Below are 21,773 nucleotides of genomic sequence, written 5' to 3' on the forward strand. Positions count from 1 at the left end.
GTGTCAAATGTGCGAGAAAATGAGAGCAGACAGTGTTGACAAACAATGTTACAACCTTGTGTGAGAACCAAAGGTGCAGAAACACAAAAGAAGAATCCCTGTTGGATGCAAAAACTGGCAGAGAAATTTTCCGTGTAACGTTCATATTGTTGTTACTCAGCCAGCGTTTGTAGGTCTGAAGGACCCGCTGCATTTTGGAGCATTTAATGCTTCACAATCAAACACTTTTATGTTAAAATACTGAACATATGTTTACCTTATCCCAATAAACATCTGGGAACAATCAAGCACTTTAATGTTAAAATATTGAACAGATGTTTACCTTATCCCAATAAATATTTGTTCAGTATTTTAACATAAAAGTGTTTGATTGTGAGGCATTACAAGCCCCAAAATGCAACGGATCCATCAGACCCACAAACACTGGCTGAGTAACAACAATATGAAGGTTGCACGGAAAATTTCTCTGCCAGTTTCTGCATCCCACAGGGATGCTTCTTTTGCGTCGCACACAAGGTTGCAACATTGTTAGTCAACACTGTCTGCTCTCATTTTCTCGCACATTTGACCCTCTGATGGCCGTACCTACACTATGTCCTTCTCCTATTTAGGCCTGCAGTGTGTGTGTGTGTGTGTGTGTGTGTGTGTGTGTGTGTGTGTGTGTGTGTGTGTGTGTGTGTGTGTGTGTGTGTGTGTGTGTGTGTGATACAACATCAATCTCTGCACTTCTATTAGCATCTTATACGTAATAGAAATCTGTAGGGAGGGTGGTGTGTGGTCATTAAATATGTATTCGAATAAAGTTTTTTACAGCAAATGAGCCAATGTTTGTGAATTTCAGTTTGAAAAATTAATTAATTGTATCATTTTTATTTAAATTAAAAATGGAAACGGGTCCCACAGACCCAAACACCAAACAAGGGCTAAGAGAGAAATGCACCTTTTGGGGGAAATTTTTGCCTATCATTCACAATCCCTATGTAAGACAAGAGCACATATGTTGTTGTTTTTTTTCCTGCATTCTAATGTGTAATATACGGCAAGTATAAGGTGGCTATCAATTAAGCTAATTGGAGTCATCAATTCCAACCATAAAGTCCTTGAAAAAAACATCCAAAAACCACCAACAATACTCCATTTATATTTTATGATTTAAATATTAATCAAGTACAGTATTAGCATTATTGTTATTATAAGCGCTAATGCCGTGGGACAACATTTAGCAGCGCCATGATAACAGAGGTAAGCAGCTGCTGCATCACTTCTGAGTCGTTAAAAGTTAACTCTAGATTATGAGTCATGCCTTTTACTTGGATAATTGAAGGTTTTGGTCCTAAACTGAGAAGTGTGTCAACTGTGACATTAAACTTCGTTTGCATTTTAGTCTTTTTTTTTTTTTTACCTGGGTGGGGGTTCTAATTTATTTTCTAAATGGGAAAATATGATCATTACATCGGTCAGCATGAAAGTGAGAGCCGACATTGTATAATAAGCAATTGTTTTATTATGTTCGTAGTTTGTATTTCTTGTTTCTGGATATGCTTATAACTCACCTTCTAACACTTGTAGTTCATCTTCCTTATATTCAGGCTCAAAAATATAAGGTTCTGGATCATTGTCTGAATGTAGACATTGTTGACATGGTTATCATTATCAGCTCACTGTTAAATGTAAATTAAACAATTTGAAATATAAACAATTTGAATTTAAACAGAAGTACCACAAATTAGTACCTTTGAGTACAAGTATCAATTCGCAGGTACCAATAACTGGTACTGTATCAATTTAAATATAAAATGTACCCTCCTTAATGTTAAGCTATAATCATTCTTGATAAAATGTGTTTTGTGGTAATATTTTCTGGTGTCTGGAACAGCATAATTAGATTTACATTATTTCTGATGGGAAAATGCTTTGGTTTTGGTACAATTCAGATCCCGGCTGACCTTTTTGGAACGGATTACGAAAACAAAAAACGAGGTACCACTGTTTGGACATGCATCTTTGACATAATTAAATTGTCATGTGGCAGGAGAGCGATGGAAAGGTGCAAACATTTGGGAAAAGATGCCAGTCGGCCAAAAGAGACCCCAACTGTCTTGTGGTCATCAGAGGATGGCTCAATAAAAAAGTAAGTTGATTGAAGTTGTTTCTTTGAGATAAAAGGCTTCATTAAACATCTAAACGATCTCTGCAGGACAGCACTGGGTTGAAATTATGGAAGAGACGATGGTTTGTCCTCTCCAACTACTGCTTGTTCTATTACAAAGGTAAACACTTATCATCATCAGTACTGTGCAAACATGTACACTGTGTTCCATCACATAATTACATTGTCCTGCTTGTGAGAGAATAGGAGTTACACTCACTTTCTTCATGTCTTTTTTCGCCGCAAATCAGACAGCAGAGAAGAATCGGTGTTGGGCAGCATTCCGCTCCCGAGTTACAAAATCCTATTTTGCACGCCGCGAGAATGCAAAAACAGGAAGTTCACGTTCAAGGTATGTTTATTTGACCATCAATAGTTATAGGTGTTATTTAACGATATCGTATGTTATCAAGTAACAACTGAATTATGAAATGCATTTTTATTTGCTGATTAAATATGAATAAATTCAATATCATTATCCAGGGTGTAGCCTGCCTTTCGCCCGATTGTAGCTGAGCTAGGTGCCAGCGCCCCCCGTTACCCCAAAAGGGAATAAGCAGTAGAAAATGGATGGATGGATGGGTGTGTGTGTGTGTGTGTGTTATTACTGGTAGTGTTTCAATTATCATTAGTGTTTCAATTATCATTGTTATTATTTTAAATACATTGAATATTACTGTATTAATATACATTAATATATATATATATATATATATGTATATATATATAGATATTGATTTTTTATATATATATATATATATATATATATACATATATACATACAGTGGGGCAAAAAAGTATTTAGTCAGTCACCGATTGTGAAAGTTCTCCCACTTAAAATGATGACAGAGGTCTGTAATTTTCATCATAGGTACACTTCAACTGTGAAAGAAAGAATGTGAAAAAAAATCCAGGAATTCACATTGTATGAATTTTAAATAATTTATTTGTAAATTATGGTGGAAAATAATTATTTGGTCACTTCAAACAAGGAATATCTCTGGCTCTCACAGACCCGTAACTTTTTCTTTAAGAAGCTCTTCTGTCCTCCACTCGTTACCTGTATTAATGGAATCTGTTGAACTCGTTATCTGTATAAAAGACACCTGTCCACAGCCTCAGTCAGACTCCAAACTCCACTATGGCCAAGACCAAAGTGCTGTCAAAGGACACCAGGAAAATAATTGTAAACTTTCACCAGACTGGGAAGAGTGAATCTACAATAGACAATAAGCTTTGTGTGAAAAAATCAACTGTGGGAGCAATTATCAGAAAATGGAAGACATACAAGACCACTGATAATCTCCCTCGATCTGGGGCTCCACGCAAGATCTCATCCCGTGAGGTCAAAATGATCATGAGAACGGTGAGCAAAAATCCAAGAACCACACGGGGGCACCTGGTGAATGACCTGCAGAGAGCTGGGACCAAAGTAACAAAGGTTACCATCAGTGACACACTACGCCGACAGGGAATCAAATCCTGCAGTGCCAGACGCGTCCCCCTACTTAAGCCAGTGCATGTCCAGGCCCGTCTGAAGTTTGCCAGAAAACACATGGATGATACAGCAGAGGATTGGGAGAATGTCATGTGGTCAGATGAAACCAAAATAGAACTTTTATAAACTCAACTGGTTGGAGGAAGAAGAAGAATACTGAGTTGCATCCCAAGAACACCATACCTACTGTGAAGCATGGGGGTGGAAACATCATGCTTTGGGGCTGTTTTTCTGCTAAGGGGACAGAACGACTGATTTGTGTTAAGAAAAGAATGAATGGGGCCATTTATCGTGAGATTTTGAGCCAAAACCTCCTTCCATCAGTGGGAGCTTTAAAGATGAAACGTGGCTCGGTCTTCCAGCATGAAAATGATCCCAAACACACCGCCCGGGCAACGAAGGAGTGGCTCTGTAAGAAGCATTTGAAAGTCCTGGAGTGGCCTAGCCAGTCTCCAGACCTCAACCCCATAGAAAATCTGTGGAGGGAGTTGAAAGTCCGTGTTGCTCGGCGACAGCCCCTAAACATCCCTGCTCTCGAGAAGATCTGCATAGAGGAATGGGCCAAAATATCAGCTACTGTGTACAAACCTGGTAAAGACCTAGAGTAATCATCTGACCTCTGTTATTGCCAACAAAGGCAGTATTACAAAGTATTGAGTTGAGTTTTTGTAATTGACCAAATACTTATTTTCCACCATAATTTACAAATAAATTCTTTAAAATTCCTACAATGTGAATTCCTGTATTTTTAAGTGGGAGAACTTGCACAATCGGTGGCTGACTAAATACTTTTTTGCCCCATATATATATATATATACACATGTGTGTGTGTGTGTGTGTGTGTGTGTGTGTGTTATTACTGGTAGTATTTCAATTATCATTGTTATTATTTTAAGACAATGTGTCCATGTGTATTTTGGTGACACAAAAACTATTATATTCAAAAAAAGCAATAATATGTAATAATGCACAGTACCTTGACTTACTCAGTGGCCAAATGTTTAGCTTGTCCACCCTGAGATCGGTAGGTTGTGAGTTCAACCCCCGGCCGAGTCATAGCAAAGACTATAAAAATGGGACCCATTACCTCCCTGCTTGGCACTCAGCATCAAGGGTTGGAAATGGGGGTTGAATCACCAAAAATTACTCCTGGGCGGTGGCGATCTAGGGTGATGGGTCAAATGGACAGAATAATTTCGTCACACCTAGTGTGTGTGTGTGACAATCATTGGTACTTTAACTTTAAACTAATATTCCCACCAATGGTTTGAAAAAAGGGGTATAGCAACTCTGTCATTGCCATGGCAACATTGGATCACCTGCATGAAAGGCCTTTAACACTGTAGTGGACCAGCCTGGCCAGCTCTGGTGTGACGTTAGCACTACCTAGTGCGCAATTTTTGTAAAAAAGATATTTAATGAATCGATCGATCAAATGTTATTTATTATAGCCCTTGATCACAAGTGTCTCAAAGGGCTGCACAAGCCACATTGACATCCTTGGCTCAGATCCCCCATCAGGGCAAGAAAACAACTCAACCCAGTGGGCACAATGAGAAACCTCGGAGGATTTTTAGCAATGTTACGGGGATGAAAGAAGACTGTTTTAGTGACACTCTTAATGTCTTACTCAAATAAAGGAGTTGGGCCGAAGATAATACCGAAATTCTTTACAGTGTCGCTTTGTGTAAATGTTTGGTTGTTAAATGTGAAGGTGGTTTTGTTAAATAGGTGCCGGTCAGCTAGTGTCTAGCAGGACCCATCATCAGCATTTCCGTATTCTAAGCTTTGAGGTGCAAAAAGTTAATGGACATCCATTGTTTGTACCAGGGGTCCCCAAACTTTTTGACTCAGGGCCCGCATTTCGTCATATATATATATATATATATATATATATATATATATATATATATATATATATATATACACACACATCATCACACTATATATATATACATATATATATAGTGTGATGATGTCATGGTATGGATAGGAAAATGCATTTTAGACATGACTTGCCTGAGAGGCTATGAAACACAGAGAGTAACAAGCAGTAGAAAATGGATTACAAAGGACAGATTTAAAATAAAAATTAAAAAAACAACAATAAAAACTTCCCGCGGTCCAGATTTTGGACACTGGCGGGCCGAATGTGGCCCACGGGCCATAGTTTGGGGACCCCTGGTTTATACTTAATAAATACTGTTCCGTATGCTATTCAGTAAAATATTTTGCAAATGCACTTTTAACAGTACATCTCATTTGTAAATATTCCTTAAGTAAGTTCCTGCTTTATATTGTGGACTTTCTACAAACTTTAACATTATTTTATAATTTTTTGGTATTCTTTTCATACTGTATTTTACTGTATTAAGGCAACAATATGTAAAAATGTACAGTACCTTGACTAATATTCCCACAATTGATTGAAATGAGAAAAGCAATTCTGTTGTTACCATGGCAACATTAGATGACCTACTTTAAAGGCCTGTAATAATGGGTTGTGTTAGTAGTAATAGCTACAGCACAGTTGTACAAAATGTTCAGTTTGCAGTAAAAATATTTACTGCAAATGCTTTAAATTGTTTATTTCTACAGAATTTACACATTATTTTATACTTTCAGTGAAATAGACATATATTACATGTGTCAATTTGACTGTTGACATTCAATTGTTTGACAACTGTTTACTCTGTGATGTCATGCCTAAATGTCAACACTAGGTGGTGCACCAGGGAATGCGCTCGTATTATTTCAGCGCAGACACTCAGGAGGACATGTTGGGTTGGGTCCGGGCACTAAGTCAATCCGCTTGCATGGAGACGGACAGTTCTATGAGCAGGTATGGACATTGTGATGCCTCGCTAAATTAATTCGAACATTTATTACTCAACCTAAAATTGTTTCAAGATAAGAGTTGTCTCTCAGCTAATTGTTATGTTTTAAGTTGCAAGCAGAAATTTGAGTGACATTTGGCGTAGCAAATGTCACATTTGCCGTAACAATATGGCCAAAGTATCTGGTGTTTCTCGTAAGCATTAGCTTATTTGCAAAGATCGACATGACTTCGCATGCCAACAATGGGAAGGAAGAAAGTGAGTGTGAAGGACAGTGCTGAAAAGAAGAAGCAGATGATGATATTCATTGAATTAAAGAAAGACATCATCAAAAATATGACCAAACTTGCAAAGCAATTGGAGCTCGTCTGCACTGTACTGAAGCAGAATGTATCTAACGGCAGCCAAGAATGTTAGAATAATATCTAAACGGCAGACATTTATCCATGAAACTATGGAAAAGCTGCTGATAGTGTGTTTGACGGTGAAGCAGCTGAAAAGAGGTACTCTAGAAATCCACTCACTAAGGTAAATTCTGTACAAAATAACACATTGCTTCATAAAACTACAGTCTATAGCAGAGGTGTCAAACTCATTTTACAAACCCCGTTCCCATATGAGTTGGGAAATTGTGTTAGATGTAAATATAAACGGAATACAATGATTTGCAAATCATTTTCAACCCATATTCAGCTGAATATGCTACAAAGACAACATATTTCATGTTCAAACGGATAAAAAAATGTTTTATGCAAATAATCCTTAACTTTAGAATTTTTGTCAGCAACATGTGACAAAGTTGGGAAAGGTGGCAATAGATACTGATGAACTTGAGGAATGCTCATCAAACACTTATTAGGAACACCCCACAGGTGTGCAGGTTAATTGGGAACAGGTGGGTGCCATGTATGGGTATAAAAACAGCTTCCCAAAAAATGCTCAGTCTTTCACAAGAAAGGATGGGGCGAGGTACACCCCTTTGTCCACAACTGCGTGAGCAAATAGTCAAACAGTTTAGGAACAACGTTTCTCAAAGTGCAATTGCAAGAAATTTAGGGATTCCAACATCTATGGTCCATAATATAATCAAAAGTTTCAGAGAATCTAGAGAAATCACTCCACGTAAGCGGCATGGCTGGAAACCAACATTGAATGACCATGAACTTCGATCCTTCAGACGGCACTCTATCAAAAACCGATATCAATCTCTAAATGATATCACCATGTGGGCTCAGGAACACTTCAGAAAACCACTGTCACTAAATAAGGTTCGTCGCTACATCTGTAAGTGCAAAGTAAAGTTCTACTATGCAAAGCGAAAGCCATTGATCAACAACATCCAGAAATGCCACCGGCTTCTCTGGGCCCGAGATCATCTAAGATGGACTGATGCAAAGTGGAAAAGTGTTCTGTGGTCTGACGAGTCCACATTTCAAATAGTTTTTGGAAATATTCCACATTGTGTCATCCGGACCAAAGGGGAAGCAAACCATCCAGACTGTTATCGACGCAAAGTTCAAAAGCCAGCATCTATGATGGTATGGGGGTGCATTAGTGCCCAAGGCAGGGGTAACTTACACATCTGTGAAGGTACCATTAATGCTGAAAGGTACATACAGGTTTTGGAACAGCATATGCTGCCGTCTAAGCGCCGTATTTTTCATGGGTGCCCCTGCTTATTTCAGCAAGACAATGCCAAGCCACATTCAGCACGTGTTACAACAGCATGGCTTCGTAAAAAAGAGTGCAAGTACTTTCCTGGCGAGCCTGCAGTCCAGACCTTTCACCCATCGAAAATGTGTGATGCATTATGAAGCGTAAAATACGACAGCGGAGACCCCGGACTGTTGAACGACTGAAGCTCTACATAAAACAAGAATGGGAAAGAATTCCACTTTCAAAGCCTCAACAATTAGTTTCCTCAGTTCCCAAACATTAATTAATTGTTGTTAAAAGAAAAGGTGATGTAGCGCAGTGGTGAACATGCCCTTTCCCAACTACTTTGGCAAATGTTGCAGTTAATAAGTTAATTATTATTTGCAAAAAAAAAATAAAGTTTATGAGTTTGAACATCAAATATGTTGTCTTTGTAGCATATTCAATTGAATATGGGTTGAAAAGGATTTGCAAATCATTGTATTCCGTTTATATTTACATCTAACACAATTCCCCAACTCATATGGAAACGGGGTTTGTAGATGGGGGGCCACATGGAGAAAAATCTACTCCCAAGTGGGCTGGACTGGTAAAATCATGGCACGATAACTTAAAAATAAAGACAACTTTAGATTGTTGTCTTTGTTTAAAAAATAGAACAAGCACAAATGTACAAAATATCTTGTTGTATTCTTATTTTACTGTTATATTTTTATTCTCATTGTTGCTTTTTATTTTTATTGTAGTATTTTTCTATTTTGTTTCCATTTATAAAGCCATTATTTACGTTTAAAATTCGATCTCAATTCTGTACACTGCTGCTGAAATTTTAATTTTCCTGAGGGAAGTCTCCTGAAGGAATCAATAAAGTACTATCTATCTATCGATCAATCGATCTATCTATCAATCTATCTATCTATCTATCTATCTATCTATCTAATGTTAGTTTTTTTCACACTTAGATATTGCGGTTAATGATTTATTTGTCGTTATTTATATTTTCTGAATAAATTCTCTAATAATGTTCATCAGTCAACTCATTGGTGTCTATCAAAATGAAAAAAATATCAAAATCAAATTACAGTATGTTATTTATGAAGTTTGATCAATTTCCTCGACTGTTGTACTAACATCATGTGGTTTATTTTGTACATATGTAGCATCATCTACAAAGATACAAATAATTGCTATTGCAATATTCAATGGACATGTTTTAGCTGAGATAGGCGCCAGCGCCCCCCGCAACTCCGAAAGGGAATAAGCGGTAAAAATTGATGGATGGATGTTTAGAACAGCTGTTTATTTAATGCAAAAATTTCAGGTTAATTTTTATACTTCGCGAACTCATCCCGCGGGCCGGATAAAACTCGTTCACGGGCCTGATCCGGCCCTAGGGCCGTACGTTTGACACCCCTGGTCTATTGCATTGTTTTTATAACATATTTATTATCTTGTTTTAATTTGTATTGTTTTACAAAGGGCCTGTTACATTTTAAGATTATGTTGTTTTAGGGGTCCACGCACCAATGAATTGATTTCAATTTGATAATATGGGCGACACCGATTTGAGATACAAATGTCTTGAATAGAGAGCTCAATCAATTATTCTCATAAATTGGGGCAGTACTGTAGTTGTATTTAAGGGACCTTATTGCGTTGAAATGTGCGTTACCTTGCAGACGCTGCTCAAGTTACCAAGATTTCACTCAGATGCGTGGCAGCAGTGAATCAATGGACCTCCAAAAATCTCCCTCAGATGAAGAGGGCTTGTCCCAAAATCCCAGACATGTCAGCAGAACTCTGAGTGAACCGAGCCAGCTCAGCGGCGGGAGGATTGGGACGTCCAGTGCAGAGCAGAGGGGAAGGAGGAGCGTACATCAGAGGAACAGAAGGTTGTCGCCACTCTCAATTCCAATGACTTCTCATTATCTCACTGTTATATGCTCTGATGTGCAGCCCCAGAACTCCGAGCCCTTGGAGTCCAAACCGCGAGGAGGATTCCCTTCCCTTTGGCGCGGACCACATGGGAGCAACGACGCATGCGGAAGTCTTGGGAACAGGTTCCTCGGCCTCCAGAGGTCAGCTGGGGTCACGCCCTCACACGCCGGTGGGAAGGGTTGACATCCGACCCCAGGATAACCCCGCTATGGGGCCGGACACGCTGCACTACACGCCTGTCTCGCCTAAAATCGAGTCCAAGTCCAATCCCGGCACTCCACTCCCAGAGAGGTGGCAGAATGTAAACAAGGTCAGGATGCACCTAAAAATGTGTAATATTTTCAAGTAAATTAACATGTAGTAGTTTTACTAGGATATAAAACAGTGTTTTTCAACCTTTTTTTTTCTTTTTAACCAAGGCACCGTTTTTTAATGAAAAAAATCCAGAGGCACACCACCAGCAGAACATTTTAAAAAACTAACTCAGTAGCCTGCAGTATTTTCTGGACTACCGTATTTTTCGGATAATAAGTCGCTCCGGAGTATAAGTCACACCTGCCGAAAAGGCATAATAAAGAAGGAAAAAACATATATGAGTCGCACTGGAGTATAAGTCGCATTTTTGGGGGGAAATTTATTTGATAAAAGAATAGACAATTTAAAATAAATTTAAGAATAGTGAACAACCGGCTGAATAAATGTACGTTATATGACGCATGAATAACCAACTGAGAAGGTGCCTGATATGTTAACGTAACATATTATGGTAAGAGTCATTCAAATAACTATAACATATAGAACATGCTATACGTTTACTAAACAATCTGTCGCTCCTAATTGCTAAATCCGATGAAATCTTATACGTCTAATGTCTTACGTAAATGCGCTAAATAATATTACTTAATATTTTACGGTAATGTGTTGATAATTTCACACATAAGTCGCTCCTGAGTATAAGTCGCACCCCCGGCCAAACTATGAAAAAAACTGCGACTTATAGTCCAAAAAATACGGTATACGGCGCACTTAATTATATTTTTCTCAAAACTCGACAGTGCGCCTAATGTACGGAATAATTCTGGTTTTGCTGACCAACCTCGAAGCTATGTTATTTGGTACATGGTGAAATGATAAGTGTGACCAGTAGATGGCAGTCAATAATAAGAGATACGTGCAGACTGCAGTATGATGACAGTCACACACAAAGACATAGTGTAGACTGCAATTTGACTAAAGTAAACAACACCAACAAATTTAAATGTTCCATTGAAAATATAGAACATTGCACGCGGCACTCAAAAATCTGTTTTAGTACAACTTTGGTAATCTATAAGGCCGCACCGCTTGAAAGATTGTACTGTGCTTCAACATACGAGTATTATTATGGTGTATATAAGGTAAGAAATATTATCTGACGTTTTGTTTCGCAATATTATGCAAAAGAAAGTTTTCTTACCTTCTGATCTGTATTTGGGATCTGCGTAAGTCCTGAAAAATTGCGCCAGTCCGCCTTTGTAGTCTGTGCCGAAACCGAAGTCCATAAGCTTCTTCTTTTTCTCTATCTTCTTGTTATGGGACATTCATCCTCCACTGTTGCCATTTCTAATATAAAGTAGTAGGGGTGTGGTAAAAAATCAATTCGAATTTGAATCGCGATCCTCACATTTTGCGATTCAGAATCGATTCTCTTTTTTTTTTTTTTAAATATATATTTTTTTTATCAATCGGACAAAACAATACACAGCAATACCATAACAATGCAATCCAATTCCAAAACCAAACCTGACCCAGCAACACTCAGAACTGCAATAAACAGAGCAATTGAGAGGAGACACAAACACGACACAGAACAAACCAAAAGTAGTGAAACAAAAATGATTATCAACAACAGTATCAATAATAGTTATAATTTCAGCATAGCAGTAATTAAAAATCATTCATTGACATTATCATTAGACGTTTATAAAAATAAAAAAAAGAACAATAGTGTCACAGTGGCTTACACTTGCATCGCATCTCATAAGCTTGACAACACACTGTGTCCAATGTTTTCACAAAGATAAAATAAGTCATATTTTTGGTTTGTTTAATAGTTACAACCAATTTACTTAATTGCAATCAGTTGATAAAACATTGTCTTTTACAATTATAAAAGCTTTTTACAAAAATATACTACTCTGCTTGCATGTCAGCAGACTGGGGTATATCCTGCTGAAATCCTCTGTATTGAATGATTACAGAATCCTTTTAAATCGAGAAAAAATCCTTTTTGAATCGAGGAATCGAGTTGAATTGAAAAAAAATCTATTTTGAATTTAATCGTGACCCCAAGAGTTGATATTGAATTAAAACGTGGGACCCCCAAAGATTCACAGCCCTATAAAGTAGTGTTAAGTTCAATCAATCAATCAATGTTTACTTATATAGCCCTAAATCACTAGTGTCTCAAAGGGCTGCACAAACCACCACGACATCCTCGGTAGGAAAACTCACACCCAGTGGGACATTGGTGACAATAATGACCCAGTGGGACGTCGGTGACAATGATGACTATGAGAACCTTAGAGAGGAGGAAAGCAATGGATGTCGAGCGGATCTATCTGCCATGAAAGTGCTAAAGTTATTATTCACCCAAGGAACTTTAGAGAGACACTCAGGAGGGCGGTTTAGCTCGGTTGGTAGAGCGGCCGTGCCAGCAACTTGAGGGTTGCAGACTCGATTCCCGCTTCCGCCATCCTAGTCACTGCCGTTGTGTCCTTGGGCAAGACACTTTACCCACCTGCTCCCAGTGCCACCCACACTGGTTCGAATGTAACTTAGATATTGGGTTTCACTATGTAAAGTGCTTTGAGTCACTAGAGAAAAAGCGCTACATAAATATAATTCACTTCACTTCACATGTTGGGCTGGGTTGGGTTGGGTTAGGAAAACGGACGTTTTTTCACGGGACACATTCCAGATAAGGAGACTCTGCTCTGTTATTGATTTAAGTCAAGTCTGAATGTCGATAAAACAGTTAGTACCATATTTTAACACTTCTTCCACTCCCGTCCTTGCACGCTACACTGCTATAACAAAGATGACGGGGAGAAGACGCTGCAGAAGGTGAGCCACGTAAATAAGACCGCCCACAAAACGACGCATCCTGAAGCGACTGTCAGAAAACAGCTTGAATATGATCCATAAAACATAATCTATGCAACATTTTGACCATAGAACCACCATTACATGTTATGTACACCTCAAGAAAGTGTTTTACATTCGGAAAAAAATAATACTAATACGACTCCTTTAATCCGGTGCGCCTTATATATGAAAAAAGATCGAAAATACACCATTCCTCGGCAGTGTGCCTTATAATCCGGTGCGCCCTATGGTTCGGAAAATAGAAAAGTCGTCTTCATGGAGTACCTGACGCAATTGTAAAATATTAATTCAAACCATAACCATCCATGCATCACAGATGTTCTTGTCTTAAAGTAGGCCTGCAGAGGGAGGAGGTCCCTGCTGCCACCTACTGATTTGGGCAAAGTATTACATGGTTACTCTGCCGATCTCTAGACAGCACAAGCACTCAACAATGGCAAATTATTGGCGGATTACTGAATAACGGTTTGCTATTAATATTTTTAGACCATTTAGGTAACATACTTTCCCACGGCACACCAGACACAGTGGTTGAAAAACACCGATTTAAAGAACCCTATTTGATAAGTCAAGGCCAAATTGAGACCAAGTTTATCAATCCAGAATTTCAGATAAATTACGTGCAATTTTTATGACAAATGTTATTTGTTGACAGCCTTCACCGACATATGGATCCGTGCATCATGTTGGGCGAAGACCTCTGGGAAAGGTGAGTAGCGACCTTGCCGCTTGTTGCCCGATGTCTGCTGGGATAGGCTCCAGCTGCCTGTGACCCCAAAGAAGTTAAGTGGTGGGAAATGGATGGATGGATGGATAGATGGATGAAAATGACTCACGGATACTATTGTCTAAATCAGGGTTGTCAAAGCCATTTTAGCTCAGGATGGAAAAAATATATTCCCAAGTGGGCCAGAATGGTAAAATCATGGCCTGATAACTTAAAAATAAAGACAACTCCAGGTTGTTTTTCTTTGTTTTACTTTGGCCAAAAATATAACAAGCCCAACGCTTTGTCTCCTGGAAAAAACACTTCAAGTTTGTTGAAAAGTCTGAGGAAATTGATGCCGCTTCTAAAATACACTGAGCTCAGACTTCGTGTCAATGTATCTACAAAGGCCAGGATTTAACTTTAAGTCACCATCTTTCTGGGATTGGACAAAATAAACAACATTTAAAGTCTTCTAGGTGTCAAATACCTCCTTTGTCATGTCCACGTATCAATCTAGTGCAGGGGTCGGCAACCTAAAATGTTGAAAGAGCCATATTGGACCAAAAATACAAAAATAAATATTTTTGCAGCCGCAAAAAAATAAAAGCCATATTACATACAGATAGTGGCATGAGATATAAATTGAATTAAGAGGAGTTAAAGGAAACCAAATGAGCTCAAATATAGTTACAAATGAGGCATAATGATGCAATATGTACATATAGCTAGCCTAAATAGCATGTTAGCATTGATTAGCTTGCAGTCAGGCAGTGACCAAATTTGTCTGATTATCACTCAGCACAAGTCCATAACGTCAACAAAACTCACCTTTGTGCATTCACGCACAACGTTAAAAGTTTGGTGGACAAAATGAGACGGAAAAAGAAGTGGCATAAAACAAGTCGGAGAAAGTTATATATGTAAACAAACTACCAAGGACCGCCAAAATTAGGAGGACAAAACAGCGCTCGCCAAATACTCGAATCAGTGAAGCATGTTTAATATAAACAGTGTGCTTTATAAAAATTAGGGAGGTTCGTGTCATGTTTGTTCTCCTACAGAAACCATATTAAAACAAAAAACATGTTTTTTCCCTTTATTGTTTTCCATTTTTCATATATTTTTGAAAAAGCTCCAGAGAGCCACTAAGGCGGCGCTAAAGAGCCGCGGGTTGCCGACCCCTGATCTGGTGCTAACTCAACAAACAGTGAGAAACAGAGGTACTACTACTCAAAAGGGTTAAGTTCCCTTTTCTTGTGTTTGACAGAGATATTTTGGGGCAACAAAGGTGTCAAATGACAATGTGTTCGAAGCAGAAGACATAAACTGGCATGTTTTAGGTTTCATGTTGGTCGAGGAGGAGGAGCCACAGTCACCTATTACTGTGTACCTCTTGCTTGGCCCCGGTATAAACCATCTGCTTGCCAAACAGAATTGCTATCGTGACATCCAGTGGACACACTTAGAACAGCAGTTTCTTTCGTTTAAAAAAAAAAAAAAAAAAGCAGCTCATTCTAATACTTTGCACACTGATCAGACGGACCGGATAAAACCTGTTCCGGGCCGTACGTTTGACACCTTTAGTCTAAATCGTCTCATGGTGGTAGCTGCATGAGAACTGTGGTTCATTGAGTGAAACATGAATTCTTACATGTACTGTGAATAAAACATGTCATGTCACATTGTGTAACTGCTTCTTTTTGGTGTTGTCTTTTCAGAGCTACTCTGCTGGGGCCCACACAGACTCATTGCCCCCTTTACCCCCCTCATCCAGAGCTGGACATGCACAGCACCCGCCTAACCATCACTTCCCTAACGGCAGTGGCTCCACATTGCACGTGGTAAAGCGTTGTGTTTTTTTTTTTTTTTAACAATGTATTAGTATTTGTCGCTTAAATGCAAATATTCAATGAAATTAAAGCAACGATATGTAACAATACAATGTTAAGACAACAACTTTATTTGGTACACCGCTCTTTGTTAACGGCATGGCAGCTGAGAATCACTGACTTTAGCGCTCTGTGACAGTGGTCCCCAACCTTTTTTGCACCACGGACCGGTTCAATGTAAGCATTATTTTCAGGGACCGGCTTTCCACTTGTGCCAGATAAATACAGCAAAAATAAGTGCATGAAAAATACAACTCACTGTAACGCTGAATTAGTGTTTCTTTGCAATGAAATGCAGATGGAAATCCGCCTTTGGCTACAATATGTCACTTTTCTATATGATATCTTCATTAATGTGCATTGTATCATGTCACAAAGCTTTACCAAATGGTGAATTCCTATCAGGAGTCGTATTGTACATCTTTAAACAAGCTCATTGGTGTGTCTAGTGCACCGGTGTCAAACTCAAGGCTTGCGGGCCAGATCCGGCCCTCCACGTCATTTTATATGAGCTGCAAAAGCCTGGAAATAATATGTGTCAATAAATTACCTTATATTTTCTTTTTTTACTTTCTTGTTTTCTAATTTGACAAGGCAAAAAATTATGTCCAAAATTGCAACAAATATTATGTTTACAGATATCCGATAATATCGGACTGCCGATATTATCGGCCGATAAATGCTTTAAAATGTAATAACGGAAGTTATTGGTATCGGTTTAAACACTATTGGTATCTGAGGTAAAAGGTAAAATTCATGACTTTTTAAAACGCCGCTGTGTACACGGATGTAGGGAGAAGTACAGAGCGCCAATAAACCTAAAAGGCACTGCCTCTGCGTCTCGGGTCAGTCACATAATATCTACCGCTTTTCACACACATAAGTGAATGCAAGGCATACTTGGTCAACAGCCATACAGGTCACACTGAGGGTGGCCATATAAACAACTTTAACACTGTTACAAATATGCGCCACACTGAACCCACACCAAACAACAATGACAAACACATTTCGGGAAAAAATCCATACCGTAACACATTAAACACAACAGAACAAATACCCAGAATCCGTTGCAGCACTAACTCTTCCGGGATGCAACAATACACACCCCCGCTACTCCTCCTCTCCCCCTCGCCTCAACCCCGCCCACCTAAACATCTTCATGCTCTCTCAGGGAGAGCATGACCCCAATTCCAAGCTGCTGTTTTGAGGCACGTTAAAAATAATAATGCACTTTGTGACTTCATTAATAAATATGGCAGTGCCATGTTGGCATTTTTTTCCATAACTTAAGTTGATTTATCTTGGAAAACCTTGTTACATTGTTTAATGCATTCAGCAGGGCATCACAACAAAATTAAGCATAATGTGTTAAATCCACGACTGTATGTATCGATAAAAAGTTGTTAATAGTATTGGTAATTAAGAGTTGGACAATATCGGAATATCGGATATCGGCAAAAAGCCGTTATTGGACATCTTTAATTATATTACCTAACTTTGTTGGTCAAAATCCAAATAAATACTTAAATATCTGCATAACTTATGATTTCGAAGCAAGTTATCCATCAAATTGTATACTATAAAAATGACCAATAAAATTGACTGTAAATTTTGAGAGATTTTTACAGCATATAACTTTAAGTTGAAACCAATGTTTGTTTGTTTTTACAGTAAAATTCTGTCGGCTGAGCTGTCAGTTGTTGTTTTTTGATGATTTTATGGTGCCCCATTTGATTTATTTTTAATTTTAAAAAAAACGGCAGCTGAGTTGCCAAAATAAAATTAAACAGCGGTAATGAATTTCTATTTACAATTATATGTTGTAAAAATAATAATGGTAAAAAAAAAAAAAAACACTATATATTTTACAGTGAACATCTGGCAACTAAGCTGCCATTTTTTTCTGTAAAAATGTATTTCTTTTTACAGTAATATGTTGTAAAAATAATAATAGTAAAAAATAAAAAAAAACACCATATATTTTACAGTAAAACTCTGGCAACTAAGCTGCCAGTTTTTTTCTGTAAAACCAGTGGTAAAATCCACAGATTTTTTTTACTCTTTACGTAAAAAAATGTAAAATATTTTAAATTCATCGGCAAATTCTTTAATTATTTACTGTTACAAGCGGCCTTCTAATGACACTCATGACTGTGGTGTGGTTGTCAATGAAAACAAGTTTGACACCCCTGGTCTAGTGGGCCAGGCAAAAGTTAAGTCAGAGAAAATGCAGTTCTTTATAAATGATTTAATGTTTCTCTCCGGCCCGGTGGAAAATGCTTCATGGACCTGTACCGGTCCCCGGACCTTTGGTTGGGGACCACTGCTCTATGATATTGGTGAAGCAGCCAGGACACCTCCAATGCTACGTCAGCGTTAGCGCCAGTGCTCACCAACATCAACACACTTAGCCATTAAATTTCTGTTTATGTTTTAACTGCAACAGGTACCCAGCGGCAAAATCCATGTGGTTTCTTATTCCTCCTTTAAATGCTCAACATGTGACCAAAAAACTTACAAAAATAGGTGAAAATAATTGATGCATTGGTGATTTTACAGCCTTCAAAGTCTGAATCGACACCAGCAATCAGGCCCATTGAAAGTGATGTTGATGTGAGTACTTAGTTACAGCAAATCATATCATGCCTCGTATCTGATCCGAGTTTAGTCAGTGCTTTTCGTACTTTTTGCAGGCTGTGCTCACGAGGTTGTGCGGCTGCGACAAGCTCCTGCAGTCTTTGTCCGTAGAACTGTCTCATCTACAAATGGATAAGGTTGCCTGCTTGTCAAAAATACTCGCTTTTTGGAAATATTTGTGTTACAAGCTGCGTGTTTCGCTTTTGGGTCTTAACAGGACAGCGTGCAGTGTGCTTTGGAGGTGTTGAGGCTGCAGCTGGAAGACTGGGGTAGCCAGGGACTACGAGCCCAGGAGGAGGCCATGAACCAGAAGGCCTTGCTGCAAGAAGAGCTGGTCACAACCCGGGCCAGAATGTGCGACGTGTCGTTGGTGCGTGAAAATGATGGCACAGAGATGTCCGAGCAAATGTGTGGTTTGAAAACACAGAAACCAAACATACTGTACTGTAAGTCAACCGTAAATACAGTTGACTTCACACAAAAGGGTCGAGAGGTTTTTTTGTCTTTTATTTATTCTATAGTCAATATGGTGTTTTAATCCATGATTAATTATAATTAATCATTTTGATACGAGGTAACAAATCATTTCTAAATAATATACTTTTTTACAGGGACAAAATTAAAACTACAATATCTGTATAAGTGTCCTCTAAAATGTTATTTCATTAATACATAATTTTTGATTATATGATTACTATAAAGCAGGGGTCACCAACCTTATTGAAACCAAGAGCTACTTCTTGGGTACTGATTAATGCGAAAGGCTACCAGTTTGATACACACTTAAATAAATTGCCAGAAATAGCCAATTTGCTCAATTAACCTTTAATATATATATATATATATATATATATATATATATATAGAAAATGGGTATTTCTGTCTGTCATTCTGTCGTACTTTTTTTTTCCTTTTACGGAAAGTTTTTTGTAGAGAGTAAATGAAGAAAAAAACACTTAATTGAACGGTTGAAAAGAGGAGAAAACACACAAAAAATGAAAATTTAATTTTGAAACATAGTTTATCTTGAATTTCGACTCTTTAAAATTCAAAATTCAACCGAAAAATATGAAGAGAAAAACTAGCTAATTCAAATCTTTTTGAAAAAATTAAAAAAAGAATTTATGGAACATCATTAGTCATTTTTCCTGATTAAGATCAATTTTAGAATTTTGATGACATTTATTACATAGGTTAAAATCCAATTTGCACTTTGTTAGAATATATAACAAATTGGACCAAGTTATATTTCTATTAAAGACAAATCATTATTTATTCTAGATTTTCCAGAACAAAATTTTAAAAGAAATTAAAAAGACTTTGAAATAAGATTTAAATTTGATTCTACAGATTTTCTAGATTTGCCAGAATATTTTTTTTTTAATTTTAATTATAATAAGTTTGAAGAAATATTTCACAAATATTCTTCGTTGAAAAAACAGAAGCTAAAATGAAGAATTTAATTTAAATGTATTTATTATTCTTTACAATCAAAAAAATTAATTTACCTGAACATTGATTTAAATTGTCAGGAAAGAAGAGGAAGGAATTTAAAAGGTAAAAAGTGTTTGAAAATCCTACAATCATTTTTAAGGTTGTATTTTTTCTCTAAAATTGTCTTTCTGAAAGTTATAAGAAGCAAAGTGAAAAATAAATTAATTTATTTAATCAAGTGAAGACCAAGTCTTTAAATTTTTTTTCTTGGATTTTCAAATTCTATTTTAGTTTTGTCCCTCTTGGAATCAAAAATGTGGAGCAAAGCGAGACCAGCTTGCTAGTAGATAAATAAAATGTAAAAAATAGAGGCAGCTCACTTGTAAGTGCTGCCATTTGAGCTATTTTTACAACAGGCCAGTGGGCTACTCACCTGGTCCTTACGGGCTACCTGGTGCCCACAGGCACCGCATTGGTGACCCCTGCTCTAAAGGCATGGTATGTTCCAGTACATTTTGTTTTCTGTGATGTATTTATTTTTCTTTTAGTTAAGTCAAATTTACCATTGCAGTCGATTATTTTTTTACAGTTTTTCATTATTATTTTTTTTTATTATTCTTCAAAATCAGAATTGATGCAAATACTCTTTACAGAGCAAACCATTTTTTTTATATATATATTATTACGTACAAGGAGCAGAGAGACCCTAATCATCCAGTTACAGAGTGTATTTAAAAAAAAATAATATACTTTGTTTTTTTTTAATTACTTTTGTTTTCTTTTTTTTACCTTTGTACTTCTACTCAAAGGAAATGGAGCGAGTGTGGAGTCAGTATGAGAGAATGGAAAGTGAACTCTCTGTTTTTCGCTCACACATGCAGCACATTTGCAACTTTGGGATGCCGCAGGTAATTAACTAATTAATTGTCTTCATACATAGTGCCTTATGTAGACCCTCAAAGCAGTTTATATGGTACTGTATGTTTCCCTGAAAATTGGCCTGTTAACCCCTTCAATTACCAGTGTGTAAAGCCATCCTACCTTGCATACATCCAGGAGCAGTCTCAAGCCCAGAGAGAGTTATGGATGATGGAGGACATCCTCGCCGGATTAAAGGTCAACAGGGATCACTTCCGCTTCCTCCTGGGACTACAGAGACACCACAGTTAGTATCTGTCTTGTCCTCTGAGACCGTGTCCTAGTGGCTGCATCATTTATCAGCATATATAAGCAGTGTGAATAAATGCAATAATAACCAACCTTCTCTTTCAGTGTTCGAGTCCTCAGGGCCTCATCCTGGATCTCCTGGTTCTCCCAAAGAGATGCCACATGGTCTGCCATTAGTAAGTCCATTGTGCATAAAGTACACCTCAATATTCATTATGTGTAGTTTCTAGGCCAATATATGTTTGTTGCTCATGAGAGGACACTATGGACATTGATTGCTGTTATAGCATACACCAAATATATATACATATATATACACACACACACATATATATATATATATATACATACACACACACACATATATATATATATATATATATATATATAAAACACAAAAACAATTAAGTTGGCACGTTGTGTAATTCGTAAATAAAAACAGAATACAATGATTTGCAAATCCTTTTCAATTTATATTCAATTGAATAGACTGCAAAGACAAGATTTTTAATGTTCAAATCGAGAAACTTAACTTTTTTTTTGCAAATAATCAATAAGTTAGAATTTAATGGCAGCAACACAAGTTGGCACGGGGGCATTTTTAACAGTGTTACATGGCCTTTCCTTTTAAAAATACTCAGTAAACGTTTGGAAACTGAGGAGACCAATTTTTGAAGCTTTTCAGGTGGAATTATTTCCCATTCTTTTT

General features: G+C 37.5%; 1 protein-coding gene across 3 annotated transcripts in view; it reads left to right on the forward strand.

The window, feature by feature from the left end:
• si:ch211-234p6.5 (pleckstrin homology domain-containing family A member 7) overlaps positions 1-21,773 on the forward strand; it is a 47,246-nt gene that overhangs the window by 12,798 nt on the left and 12,675 nt on the right. For 2 of the 3 annotated variants that reach the window (XM_061909345.1, XM_061909346.1), the window contains exons 3-16: positions 2,033-2,131; positions 2,198-2,270; positions 2,401-2,501; positions 6,371-6,489; positions 9,820-10,032; positions 10,097-10,388; positions 13,881-13,934; positions 15,653-15,775; positions 18,386-18,439; positions 18,520-18,600; positions 18,681-18,833; positions 20,707-20,805; positions 20,954-21,062; positions 21,170-21,240. In XM_061909345.1, coding sequence (XP_061765329.1) covers positions 2,033-2,131; positions 2,198-2,270; positions 2,401-2,501; positions 6,371-6,489; positions 9,820-10,032; positions 10,097-10,388; positions 13,881-13,934; positions 15,653-15,775; positions 18,386-18,439; positions 18,520-18,600; positions 18,681-18,833; positions 20,707-20,805; positions 20,954-21,062; positions 21,170-21,240 — 1,641 coding nt within the window. The remainder of the gene's footprint in view (positions 1-2,032; positions 2,132-2,197; positions 2,271-2,400; positions 2,502-6,370; positions 6,490-9,819; positions 10,033-10,096; positions 10,389-13,880; positions 13,935-15,652; positions 15,776-18,385; positions 18,440-18,519; positions 18,601-18,680; positions 18,834-20,706; positions 20,806-20,953; positions 21,063-21,169; positions 21,241-21,773) is intronic. The other variant, XM_061909347.1, reaches the window with a different exon arrangement.

The sequence above is a fragment of the Nerophis ophidion genome, linkage group LG08 (genome assembly GCF_033978795.1).
Source record: "Nerophis ophidion isolate RoL-2023_Sa linkage group LG08, RoL_Noph_v1.0, whole genome shotgun sequence".
Lineage (NCBI taxonomy): Eukaryota > Metazoa > Chordata > Actinopteri > Syngnathiformes > Syngnathidae > Nerophis > Nerophis ophidion.